The 14,127-nt window shown below is 44.7% G+C and overlaps 1 protein-coding gene across 1 annotated transcript in view; it reads left to right on the forward strand.

Moving 5' to 3' along the window:
• Nucleotides 1–834: 834 nt before the first annotated feature.
• PRMT2 (protein arginine methyltransferase 2) overlaps nt 835–14,127 on the forward strand; it is a 35,919-nt gene continuing 22,626 nt past the window's right edge. The window contains exons 1-4 of the mRNA XM_027586136.1: nt 835–995; nt 3,985–4,083; nt 10,473–10,580; nt 11,468–11,650. Coding sequence (XP_027441937.1) covers nt 4,045–4,083; nt 10,473–10,580; nt 11,468–11,650 — 330 coding nt within the window. The 5' untranslated portion in view covers nt 835–995; nt 3,985–4,044. The remainder of the gene's footprint in view (nt 996–3,984; nt 4,084–10,472; nt 10,581–11,467; nt 11,651–14,127) is intronic.

Below are 14,127 nucleotides of genomic sequence, written 5' to 3' on the forward strand. Positions count from 1 at the left end.
ATACATATAAACTTTACCACCTTCACCATTTATGAATGCACAGATCAGTGGTATTAAATAATTTCCTTCGTTTGCGACCATTGCCAACATCCACCTCCCTCTTTTCACCTTTTTTTCTTTTTTAAAGCAGGCTCCACGCCCACCATGGAGCTGACGCGGGCTCAGTCTCACCACTCAGACTGATCAAGTCCCACGCTTAACCCACTGCGCCAGCCAGGCGCCCTCCTTCCGCCTTTGAAAACAGAAGCCCCACACCCACCGCATCCATCACCTCCTTACTCCCCTCGCCCCCGGCCACCGCCACTCCATGGTTGGTTCCCAGTACTCCAGTGCTGCCACCTGCCCACCCCGAGGCCACCCACAGTCAGGGGCTCTGACGCTATCCAGTTTCCCTTCCAACCTCCACTTCCTCCCGGTGAAATAAAAGCTTCATCACTGCCTCCACTTGTCAAGTGAAAAGAATGACAGGTCTCCCTTCACAGCAGAGAGATGGGAAGGTGCAGAAGGGAGGTCCTGCTCCAGAAGTCGGCCACTTCTGTCACCACAATGGGTTCTGTTCCCCCGGCCAGGACGGGCCCCGGGCCCAGCCGCCCAGCTCCCCCCAACCCGGGTCGGACCCCGGCCCCGCGGCGACCCCAGCGCCCACCCGTCGCAACAGGAGGTTCAGCTCTCCCGCCCGCGCCGCGGCGGGAAGCGGAACCCGGGAAATGCGCCTGCGCGGGGCTCTCTTCCCAGGCCAGGACCTTCTCCCAGACGGGCCTGAGCGACTGCGCCTGCGTGCGGCCGAAGGCGGCGGCTCCATTCTCCGGACGAAGGGGCGAGTACAGACTGCGCAGACGTGGGGAGGGGGGCCAGGGAGGGGCTCCGTCCGCGGCCGGCCTGCGCGGACTGCGCCTGCGCGAGCCGAGGGCGGCGGCTTGGGCTGCTGGTAGGCGCCGTCCGCCTCTCCGCACCCGCGGTGTGGACGCAGAACTCAGCGGAGAAAGGCGGCCGAGGTAGGTTTCCCGTGGGCAGCTCGGGCGGCTGGACCGCACTGAGGCAGGACGTGCCAAGTGAGTCTTTTCCGGGCGTGTGCGTCAGTGGGTCGACCGAGGCCTCTGCCCCCTGAAGACCCCCAGCCTTCCCGGCTGCGTACTGGGCGCTCCAGCGGCTGAGCGCAGGCTGGCCGACGGCAGTGCCACGCCCCTTTCTCCGAGCCACGCCCACCGCCCCCGCTTCCTTCCCCCCCACCCCGCACCACGCCCTGCCCCGCCGCGCCTCTCTCCGCAGCCACGCCTTCTCAGAGCCGCGCCCACCTCCCTTCCGGGGGCGCGGGCCCCTCCGAGCCCCGTCCGTTTCCGCCTTAGCCCGGGTCCTGCTCCTGCGTCGGAGCCCTCCGGCCCCCCCCGCCCATCCCTTCTCCTCCCACCCCACTCATTGCCGTTGGCCGCTAGTCTCGGGGATCCTCGGTCCTCTCCCCCCACCGCCTGGTCCGCCGACCCGGCCCTGCCTGGTCAGCCAGGCCCCGCCCCACCCTGCTCTAGCCCCCCTCCTTCAACCCAGCCCCGTGCGGGCTCCATCCCACCTTGGCCCCAGTGCCAGGGTTTGCCAATGAAAATGCAGTGTGTATATAAGTGTTTGTTGCTAACCTTAAAAAAAAAAAAAAAAGAAACCCTGCTGGTTGTTTTAGCAGCAAAAATGGGTTTATTTAAGAATGGCATAGAATTACAGTCCAGGATAAGGAAGCTAAGGCTGGGAGCTGGAAGTGTAGTGGCTTCTTGTTGGCTGGGCTGTTGCCGGGGCAGGAGGAAGCCCTTTCTTCTGCTGCGGGAGTGAAGTAGTTATCCACTGCAAGGCCTGCCTCTCTCTGCTGGGCGTGCAGGTGGCTCCCCTTGCTGGCCTCCCAGGTCCATTCTAAACAAGGTCTCTCCTATTAATTTTTACGCTCTAATTACAAATGTCACAAAAATAAGTATTAAGTCATGATAAGTGAAGCATGCATTTTAAACAAAGAATTGTTACGTAATAAAAAACATTCATCTTGGAGCATAGTATGGATTACACTGCCACTGGGAAAAAATGAGAACTGAGAATGAGAAGGAAAACCCTCTGCAAGATGTAGAACTTGGTTCCTGTTAGTGGAAACACTTGAAGTCCCCAGATGGTGTTGACCTTGAAAATAAAACAGCCAGCTATTTTACCCGCAAATTGGGTTTGTTCAGAAATGACAGGAGTTGCAATTTCAGACGTGCAAAACTAAAGGCAAGTCTGGCGAATGTAGGAGAGGAGGGTTACTTTACAGAGAAAAAGGAGGAAGGTGGGAGGAGCTGCTTTGAAGGAAAACCCATTCGAGGATAGTGAGTGTGGGGTGGCGACAACCTCCCATTGGCTGGGCTGTGACACTGTGACAGTCTGCCATTGGCTGGGCTGTGACACTGTGACAGTCTGCCATTGGCCTGGCTGTGACACTGTGACAGTCTCCTATTGGCTGGGCTTTGAAACTGTGACAACCTCCCATTGGCCGGGCTGTGACACTGTGACACGGTCTGCCATTGGCCGGGATGTGACACTGTGACAGTCGGCCATTGGCCGGGATGTGACACTGTGACAGGCTCCCATTGGCCGGGCTGTGACACTGTGACAACCTCCCATTGGCCGGGCTGTGACACTGTGACAGTCTCCCATTGGCCGGGGCTTTGACGCTATGACAGGCTCCCATCGGCCGGATTGTGATGCTGTGACAGTCTCCCATTGGCCGGGCTGTGACGCTGTGACAGTCTCCCATTGGTCAGGTTGTGACAGGGTGACAGTCTCCCATTGGCCGGGCTGTGACGCTATGACAGTCTCCCATTGGCTGGGCTGTGATGGTCCCTATTGGCCGGGCTATGACACTGAGACAGTCTCCCATTGGCCAGGCTGTGATGCTGCGACGGTCTCCCATTGCCCGGGCTGTGACGCTGTGACGGTCTCCCATTGGCAGGGCTGTGACATTGTGACAGTCTCCCATTGGCCAGGCTGTGATGGTCTCCCATTGGCTGGGTTGTGACACTGTGACAGGCTCCCATTGGCCGGGCTGTCATGCTGTGACAGGCTTCCATTGGCCGGGCTGTGATGCTATGAGAGTCTCCTGGTGGCTGGACTGTGACGCTATGAGAGTCTCCCATTGGCTAGGGCTGTGATGCTGTGACAGTCTCCCATTGGCCGGGCTGTGACACTATGACAGTCTCCCATTGGCCGGGCTGTTACGCTATGACAGCCTCCCATTGGCCGGGCTCTTACGCTATGACAGCCTCCCATTGGCCGGGCTGTTACGCTATGACGGCCTCCCATTGGCTGGGCCGTGATGGTCCCTATTGGCCGGTCTGTGACACTGTGACAGCCTCTCTGGCTGGGCTGTGGTGCTGTGACAGGCTCCCTTTAGCCGGGCTGTGACGCTGTGATGGTCTCCCAGTGGCCAGCTGTGACAGTGTGATAGTCTCTCTGGCCGGGCTGTGAAGGTCTCCCGTTGGCTGGGCTGTTGCCTGGGTAGGAGATCTTCCTCCTGCTATGGTGGTAAAATGAGCTTTCTCCTGTTGGGTCTGTAAGCGGTGTGTGGGGGTGAGCGCTCCCCCTGCTGGCCTCCTGACTCCATTTCAAATGAGGTTTCCTTTATTTTCACAGCAGGGAATTTCAGTTGGAGTGAATCAGTTGGAGTTATCAGGGTTCTAAGAAAAGATTTGACATTGATTTGTTGTTTTAAATCAACCCAGTAATCTAACAGAAACTCACAGTGTTCATTCAGTAAATAAGATCAGCACCTTTGCAGACTAGTGAAGAAAACATACTATTAAGACTCAAATTTTAAATGCTTTCCATTGTTTCTGTAAAGAATTGTATTTATAAATTTGATTTCTATTTCGTTCTTTAAACACCCGTTTTACTTCCATTTGACATAGGATCTTTACCAGGACCGTAGAAGTGAAGCGAATGTAACAAAGTATTTTCTCACTCTCTTTTTAAAAGTAGAAATGGAGGGGAAAATGAAGTATTAAAAGTGGCAGCGATGCGGCAGATCCTAAGAGAACCATGGCAACATCAGGTGACTGCCCCCGAGGTGAACTGCAGGTAATTTCAGCTCTGGTGTGTAAGAATGTGTGTGTAAGGACCACAGACATTGCGGAGAGCATGGTTCCGCCGCCAGTCGTGGGCCCCGTAGATGGAAGAAATGCAGTGTTTGTAAGGATTCCACGTGACATTCTGAATTGGGTTGTAAACACCTGCCTTGACTCTACCTTTGGTACTGAACTGCTGAAGCACGTACACTGTTTTAGTTGTTTAATAAAGTCCCAGGCTGGACACATTAGAAATGATTGACTTATTCATACTTTTTTTCTGCCTGGGACACACACATCTAGTTTCATTCAAGCTATTAATAAAAAAAAAAAATGACTCTAAATTTCAAGGAATGTTGATTATATAAAATTAAAAAGCAGATGAAAACTCTAACAAATAACGTTTTTTAAAAAATCAAACATTTTCATATCTGTGATGTCAGTGTTAACATTTCTTTTTTTCTCTGTCCTTCCAATGGTTGTTGTAATTTCATTTGAGTTTTTATACATAGGAATTTGATTCATAGTTGGGTCATTTCACTAATCTGTTTCTTAAAATTAATCATAAAACTTTTAAATTCTGTGGATGCCCTGTTCTTTTGAGAAATTTAAAACATATTGGCATATTTACAGAATAATGTAAATATCAAGTCCATACCACAGAGAAGTGACAACTTGTTAACATTTTGTAGTATTTGCTTTAGAATGTATATGTATATACAGAGGTGTACATATTCTGAAGGAAACCATAGGTAAAGTTTGCTCCCTAACCCCAGCCCCATTCTTCTTCCTCTGTTTCCTCAGGCAAATACTACTGTGAATTATGAATTGATCTTTGTACTTCTGCACCATTCTTTATGCTTTTATACCTAATATAGGCATCTTTGAACAGTATATGGTATTGTTTTGTGCACTTTTAAAATTTGTCTAAGTGGCATCATATTCTGTGTCATCTGCAACTTGCCTTTTCCGAGTGTTGCTTTGGGGGGTTTGCCCTTGATGTGTGTGTAGAACTAGTTCAGTCCTACAGGACGCTTCTGCAGTGTGCTCCTTGTATGGATGTCACCTTTGTGTGCAGGTCTGTTGCAGTCTTACTGCTGTAGAGTAGGTGTACACCACATTTTATTTATTTCCCTTTTGTTGGACACTTAATGTTGTTTCCAGTTTTTCTCTGTTTCAAATGGTGCTGCAGTGAATATTCTTCTACACGTCTCCTTGAGCTTATGTGCTCTGGGGTGTATACCTAGTAATGGCATTGCAGGGTGGAAGGGTGGCATAGTTTCAGTTTTACTAGCTAATGAGCAATTGTTCTCCCGTTTGTGGGTCTGCCAGTAGCCCACAGGGTACTTGCTAACACTTGAGAGCATCAGATTCTTTTTTTTCTAAGTATGTAAATTCAGTTTAGTTAACATATACTATACTATTGGTTTCAGAGGTAGAGGTCAGTGATTCATCAGTTGCATACAACACCCAGTGCTCATTCCATCACGTGCCCTCCTTAATGCCCGTCACCCAGTTGCCCCACCCCCCGCCCCTCCAGCAACCCTCAGTTTGTTCCCTAGGGTTAAGAGTCTCTTACGGTTTGTCTCTCTCTCTGTTTTTATTTTATTTTACTCTTCCTTCCCTTCCCCTCTGTTTCTCTGTTTTGTTTCTTAAATTCCACATATGAGTAAAATCATATGGTATTTGTCTTTCTCTGATTGACTTATTACACTTAGCATAATACCCTCTAGTTCCATCCGCTTTGTTGCAAATGGTAAGATTTTATTCTTTTTTGATGATAATATTCCACTGTATATGTATTCCATTGTTTATATGAACCACATCTTCTTTATCCATTCATGTGTCGATGGACATCTGGGCTCTTTCCGTAGTTTGGCTATTGTGGACATTGCTGCTATAAACATTGGGGTGCAGGTGCCCCTTTGGATCACTACATTTGTATCTTTGGGATAAATACCTAGTAGTGCAGTTGCTGGGTGGTAGGGTAGGAGAACATCAGACTTTTAAAATTTGCTCAGTCTGATAAGTTAGAAGTGGTATCTTGTTATTTTACTTTTTTCAATTACTTGTGAGTTAGTCATGGTAGTATTTCAGTAATATTTGTGTTTATCCTGTTAATTGTGTCCATCATTACAAAAGAGATCCCTGATACAGTTTGTGTTTTGTTTCTCCTTTCCTCTTGATCTATCTTTTAAGGGGTTTTATCAGTTTTATCTTTTCAAAGAACTGGTTTTGTCTTTGTTGACTTTCTCTTTGTTTATCTGCTTTCTATTTTATTGATTTCTGCTTTTATCTTTATTTCTCTTATTCTCTGTTTGGGTTTAATTTTCTCTTTTTATAGCATCTTGTGATGGAAGTTTGCATCACTGACTTAAACCTTTCTTCTCTAGTATATGTTTTTAAAGCCATAACTTTTCCTCTGATCATCAGTTTGCTGTGCCTCACACAGTTAAATACATTGTATTTTCATTGTTGATCAGTTAAAATACTTTATAATATGTCACAATGGAAATTAGAAAATTTCTGGGCTATTCAGAAGTGTGCTGCCTATTTCTGGACATTTAGGAATTTTTATTCATCTTTTTGTTATTTAATTTTGGTTTGATTATGTTTGGTCAGAAAATACACTCTGTAAAATTTCAGTCTTTGGAAATTTATTCAGGCCTGCTTTGTGACCTAGTCAGGTGGACTATTTTGGTGAATGTCCCACATGCACCTGAAAGAATATGTTTTCTGTGGTTGGTGGTTTTCTATAAATGTCATTAAGGTCAAATGGGTTATTAGTATTGTTCAAATATTTGTGTTCTTTATGACTTATTGCCCATTTGTTGTGTAATTATTGAGAGAGATGAGCTTCAAAAATTTCCACTATGGGTGTGCCTGGGTTGCTCAGTCAGTTAAGTGTCCGACTCTTGGTTTTGGCTCAGGTCATGATCTCAGGGTCATGGGATCGAGCCTCCTGTCAGGCTCTGTGCTCAGCAGCAGGGAGTCTGCTTGGGATTCTCTCCCTCTGCCCCTCCCTGCAATCGCCCAGGCACCTGCTCTCTGCCTCTAAAATAAATAAATAAATCTTCAAAGAGATTTCTACTATGATTGTGGATTTGTCTTTTTTTTTTTAATTTCCTTTTGAATCTATCACTTTTTGCTTCATATATTTTGAATCTGTTATTTGGCACATACATTTAGGATACTTTTTACTTTCTAGACTAATTGACTTTTATTTTTAGGAAATCTCTTTTTACCTATGGTACTATTTCTTGCCTTGCGTCTGTTTTGTCTTATATTAATATAGCTGTACCAGCTTGCATGGTACACATACACCTATATTTTGAATCTAAGACCTTATATTTAAAATGTTCTTGTAAAGAACCTGTAGGTGTGTCATTTTTTTTTTTTACTGTCAGGTAATTTCTGCTCTTTAATTGGAGTATTTAGTCCATTAACATTTCACATAGTGACTAATATGGTTGAGTTGAACATCTTGCTGTTTGTTTTCTATTTATTCTTGGTACCTTTCTCCAGTCTTGCCTCCTTTTGGATTAATGAAATATTATTTATAATTCCACATTATTTCCTCTGTTGGCTTTTCACCTGTATCTTTCACTAATATTTTAGCGGCTACCAAGAAATTGTGATACGCATCTTTAACCTATATCCCAGTCTTTTTTTTTGACCACTTCACAATTAAGACTCCTCCAAATTAGTTCCATTTACTAGCCCCCAGTTTTGTGCTATTTGGGCTACTGATGTATCATATTTTACTTCTATATGTGTCGTAAACCCCACAATAAATTGTTATCTCCTTATACTATTAAAAGTCTTTCTTATAGAGTATAAGAAATAGTCTTGTTTCCCCACATACTTACCTTTTCTGGTGTCTCTACACCTTATCACTCTGGCAAAAATTAAAGACCATCATAATGCCTGTTGCTGGTGAGTATTCATTAGAGGGTACTCTCAGCTTTGCTGGTGAAGTGTGGAGTGCTACACCCTTTATGGAAAGAATCTGGCAAATGTGTGAATGAAAACCATGCTTATTTTTCAGCCCTGGTGATCTATCTCATAGAAATAAAATGTCATTACGTAAGGATAAATGTGTATAAATGTTGTGGCCGCATTGTGGTAGAAAACAGGACACCAAGAGAAAGTCCATTACTCAAGAATGACTGAAGAATCAGGAAGAATTCCTACTGTGGAATATTATACAGTCATTGAAAATTATAAGTTAGAGTTCTAAGAATTGGGGAGTTTTTCACAAGCTATTATGTGAGTAAAAAAAGCAATGTAAAAAGAAGAGTTTGTGACATCCTTCACCAAAAACTATATCTGAAGAACACCTGTGCATGTGTGTGAGTGCGTGTGTGCATGTGTGTGACTCGAGTGTGGAGAAGGCGGGAAAGGCATCCACCAGGTGAGGACTAGGGACTGGTGAGAGGGTGAAGATGTGGCTGGAGCAGGGACAGGGGACGGAGGGCAAGCTAAAAAGAAAATGGTACTGCATAAAACTAATCATCTTACTCTAGTAGGAAAATGTGCAAAGGACACAAATGGGCAACTAACAAAAAAGATGACCAATAAATACTTGAGAAACATGTCTGCCTCACCAGTAATTAAAGACAAACGGAACTAACAAAGACAGTGTTTCTGCCTCAGAGTGGCAGAGGTTTGAGTGACGATGCATGCCCACTGTTGATCAGGGTGTGGGAAAATCATTCCCATTATTCGCATGTAGGTCTGAGGAACCATCTTTCTGGAGAGCATTTGGTGATGACGTTAAAAGTTATAAAAGTACACGGTGTCTTAATCTGCCATTTTCCCATTCAGGAATTTATTCTAAGAAAATTGTAATGGATAGACAAAATGACATATGTTTAAGAAAGTTCGTCTTAACATAATTTGTAATTGTATAGACTGGAACAGTTTAAGGGAACAAAACTAGGAGATTGGATAAATAAGTTATGATTCATAGAATGGAATACTATCAGATGTTAGCCATGTAGTATTTGGAAGTAATTTAATAAAGAGGAAAAATGGTCAGAATTTAATAAGTGGGTGTTATACACAACTAATGAATCATTGAACACTACATCAAAAACTAATGATGTACTCTATGTTGGCTAATTGAACTTAATAAAAAAAGAATTTAATAAGTGGGAAACATATCACGAGGCAGAATTTCATGATCCCAATAAACACCCTGATGCACACGCTATATGTACACTTTAAAAGAAGCCTGGGGACGCCTCGGTGGCTCAGTCAGTTGAGCATCCAACTCTTGGTTTCGGCTCAGGTCATGATCTCAGGGTCGTGAGATCGACCCCACGTTGGCCTCTGTGCTCAGCAGGGAGTCTGCTTGAAATTCTCTCTCTGCCCCTCCTCCCACACATGAGTGCTCTTTCTCTCTCTCAAAATAAATAAATCTTAAAAATAAACCAGAGGGACACCTGGGTGGCTCAGTCAGTGAAGTGTCTGCCTTCTGCTTAGGTCAGGGTCCCGGGGTCCTGGGATTGAGTCCCGCATCGGGCTCCTTGCTCAGCGGGGAGCCTGCTTTTCCCTCTGCCCCTCCCCCTGCTTGTGCTCTCTTGCTCTGACAAATGAAGAAATAAAATCTTAAAAAAAATAAAGCCTGAAAAAATACAAATGTTAATGTGTTAACCATCATTATTTCTGACCAGTGGGCGAGATTACGGATGGTTTTAATTTTCCCCTGTGTACACTTGTGCCTCACACATTTTCCAAAGAACATGAATTATGTTCAAATTTAGGAAACTTTGTTAAAAATGTATATGTTGGGACGGGGTTGCTTCATTGAACTGGAACATGTGTTTGGAGGTTCTGCCACCTCCAGTGGACATCTTTCAGACAAGCCTATTCGGATAGAAAGTGTAGACTGGGCAATGTGTGGGATCGGGCTCCCCTTCTGGGTCCTGAGCAGCCTGTGTGAGCAGCAGTGTGGTCCAGGTCAGGCCATGAGGGTCGTGCCCAGTCACTAGCACCTTCCAGGAGCCTGCCCAGCTCAGTCCTTGGGTCTGACGAGGTCCCGAGAGCGTGAGGCCCAGAAACAGGTCTTCTTTCTCTTGGGGTCGGTCACAACTTTCAGAAGGAGTTGCTGGTGATCAGGGTCCGTCACCAAGTAGACACTAAAAGTGCCTCTTTTCTTATTTGATGATCTTCTTAGGATGCAAATAATTTTGTACTAGAGACAAACAGTAAAGGTGGAGTGAGGGTGCGATCCCTCGATCCTGCTAGTGAAGATGACCCAAATTGTATGATTAAACCTGGTCACATGAATCTTCATTTGAAACCATCCTAATAACCTGCAGCCTTTGGTTATTAGGATGGACAGAGAGGGAAAGAAGCCCCATAGTCATCCCTTGTTCTTTCCTTGGCTTTGAGCAGGAGGGAGAAGATCATGTGGAGTGTGGTGACCAGGAGCATCTCCAGGAGGGTGTGCACCCGGAAGAGTTTGTGGCCATTGCAGACTATTCTGCCACTGACCAGACGCAGGTAACCCTACGCACTTGCTCACATGCAGGGGCCGTGGGCCTTGGGTCCGTGTTTTATGGATTCGGCCAAATGTCATGCTAAATGACAGAATTAGATAGAAATTTTGAAGAAGTCATACCAAAGTTAAGAAGTACTCAGATGTTTAGAGCCAGATGAGACCTGTGAGGGACCCTTCTCTTCCCAGCCTAACAAATTGTGATGCCAAGCCTGAGGTGAAAGATACGGGGGTAAGGAATGAGGGAAGGAAGCACCTGCTCCAGTTTCTTTTAGGAAACCTTGACTTAGAACCTAGTCTAGTTAATGAAAAATAAGGCTATAAAATAGAAGTGTTGGCTTGAGGGGTGCCTGGGTGGCTCAGATGGTTAAGCATCTGCCTCTTGATTTCAGCTCAGGTCATGATCTCAGGGTTGTGAAATCAAGTCCCGCATTGGGCTCTGTGCTCAGTGCTCAGTGGAGAGTCTGCTGGAGGTTCTCTCTCCCTCCCCCCCTGCCCTTCCCTCCCACTCACACTCTCTCTCTCAAATAAATAAATCTTGAAAAAAACATTGACTTGAATGTAGCTTTTTCTACTCCAGTAAATGAATCAGCTATCACATAACAGTTACAGTGAAGAGGCTGTAGAGAAATTCTGCCTTAAGCCATTCAAACATGTTTACTCTTTCCTTTAAAAAATATCAGTTAAGCTGTGCTTTTCTTTCATGTAGATGTTCCACAAAAGTCTCTAAGTCTTGGTATCATTTTCAGAAATTGTATAATTACCCATTGAGTCCTTTTTGAAATAGCTGTGATTTGGGCCCCAATGATGGGGGATTTATCACTGAGCCACAGTTGAAATACCAACTACAGGTTTTTCTTGAATTTTGACTTCTGTGTATGTTTTTTTCCAGCTCAGCTTTTTGAGAGGAGAAAAAATTCTCATCCTGAGACAGACAACTGCTGATTGGTGGTGGGGCGAGCGAGCAGGCTGCTGTGGGTACATACCTGCGAACCACCTTGGGAAGCACCTGGAGGAGTGTGACCCTGAAGACACATGGCAGGATGAAGAGTACTTCGGCAGCTACGGAACCCTGGTACTGCTGGAACCACTGAGGTGGTGGTTCCTTGTCTCTGGTTTAAAGTTAGCTTCAGCTGGGCTGCTTCTCTTCATGGTTTAGAGCAGGATTTGCAGACTTTTTCTTTGGCTCAACAGGCCGTGTGGCTACTCATCTCTGCCAGTGTAGTGCAAGAGCGGCCATAAAACCATAAAAAAATGAGCATGGCATGTTCTTTTGATTTAAAAAAAAAACGATTAAAAACTGTAAAAGCCATTCTTTGCTTGCAGGCCCTACAAAAGCAGGTGGTGGGCTGGATTGGCACATGGTGGTTTAAAGATGTTATCTGAGCAATGGGATTATGAACTTTTCTCAGCATTTAAAATAGTAACATTTTATCTTAAATACAAAAACGTTACACAAGTCAAAAATAATACCTCTAAATAACTAGCTTGTTAGTTTTTTGTTTTTTTTTACCCAATTTGAATGAAGACCTATAACCTTATGGTCCAGACAGCCCCTGTTTATATTTTAAAGCTAGATAAAAATAGATGCATGCAGAATAAACATTGCAGACATAATGTTGAGTGAAATAAGCAAGACATCAAAGAGTAACTTTTGGTTCAGTTATATCAAGTTAAAAAGCAGTGTTAAAAGACGTTGTTTATGAGGCAGGTGATCAGGGAGCTGGTTCCTCCGAGAATCAGGATGGTGGTTCCTGTTACCAGGGGGTCTGTGATGGTGTCAACCTTAAAAATTAAATAACTGTCATACCAGCAAAACGTGTTTATTCAGGAAGAGCAGAGGAACTGCAACCGAAGACAAGCGCCCTGTGGGGCACCACGGGCCAGTCTGGAGAACCGAGGCCAGGAGGCTCTTTATAGAGGAGGCGGGAGTGGGCGGGGCTGTGTGGAACGGAAGCCCTTTGGAGGGGGGCGGCGGCTTCTCATTGGCTGAGTGTGGCAGTTTCTCATTGGCTGGGCTGTTGCTAGGCCCGGAGAAAATCTTCCTCCTGCTGGGTTAGTAAAGTAGGCTGCTTCCTCTGGAGTCTGCCATGGTGGAGTGCTAGTGCTGAGCCTGCCCACCCCGGGGCATCCCCTGTCCATTTTAAGGGAGGTTTTCTTTTCTGGCTTTCCTATCCGTGAGGCTGGGGTGGGAAGGTTTGGGTGCTGGCGAGTGTTCTGGTGTGGTTGCACGAGTGTTTGCTATATAACTATATTGACAAACTGTAAGCACTTTTTAGGTAGGTATGTCCTGTTTCACAGTTAGACATGTTACAGTAAATGAAAAGCCCCTGATGTATGTTCATGATTAGAGCTTTCAAACTATTAAGAAAGAGTATTTTGTTGATTTTAAAAGGACCCTATTGGTGATTTGCTTATTTAACAGCTTTTTGCTATGTTGCCCCACGACAAGCCGTGCTGTAATGGGTTCCCTCTTACAGGAATCTTTAAACTTCTGCTAGACTTTCTGTTGGATAAATGTGTAGGGTGTGTGTATGTATTTTTTTTACTTTGGTGGGTCTTGCCAATTCTGCCAGTCTGCAGAAAGATTGGCTGACTGTATGCCACCAATGTAGGTGAGTGCTCATTTCACAACCGCACATCTCCAAAACCAAAGATTTCTCATCTTAAAGGTGAAATGTGGTGTCTCTTAATTTTGATTTCCATTTTTTAAAGTCAGATTGGTCATCTATATTTTGTTGGCCTTTTCTTTTTCTTCTTTTTTTGGTAAACTTTCGTATAATTTGCTCATTTTTCTTTTTATTTCTCTCAATTTATATGTTAAATCAGCAAGTTAGCCTGTGCTTATGGTACATATTACACTTAACCACTCGCCTCTCTTTTTTCCCATGGAACGTTTTACCTTTCTGTGGTCTAATTTGTCCTTTTTGTCTTTGTGACTTCTGGGTTTTGTGTCCTACCTTGAAGACCTTTTTCTCTCCAAGATTATAAATGTCTACACTTTCTTTTAGTACTTTTGTGACCCCATTTTTAACAATGAAATATTTAAATCAGTCTGGAGTTTACTAGTTGTAAAGAATAAGGTAAAATTACAACTTAATTTCCCCACAAATACCCAGCTGTTCCAGCATCAGTTATTCAGTGAGCCTCCTTTTCCTGATTACTTGAAATGCACGTTTGTTGTATGTTAAATTTCTATGGTCTAGTTCTGTAATCTCTATTTCATTGATCTGTTCTTTTCTTCTGTCATTCCAGATGCTTTTCATTATTGAAGATTTTAAACATCTGGGGGAGCTGGGCCTCTAGCAGTCCTACTTTTTAGTACTTTGATGGCTAGGCCGGTCTGTTTAATTTTTTGAAGCTAATTTTATTATCGTTTGCTATTCACCCTTCCCCATGCCAGATTGGCTGGCATTTTAATTGGTATTGCATGGAAAGTCTCCATTAATTTAGGGAGAAGTGACATGATGGTACCATCACACTGACTGTCCCCATTTCTTCAGCCTTGTTTTTGACCATATAGGGTGCTGTATCTTTCTTGTTAAATCTATT

This window comes from Zalophus californianus, chromosome 1 (genome assembly GCF_009762305.2).
Source record: "Zalophus californianus isolate mZalCal1 chromosome 1, mZalCal1.pri.v2, whole genome shotgun sequence".
Classification (NCBI taxonomy): Eukaryota; Metazoa; Chordata; class Mammalia; order Carnivora; family Otariidae; genus Zalophus; species Zalophus californianus.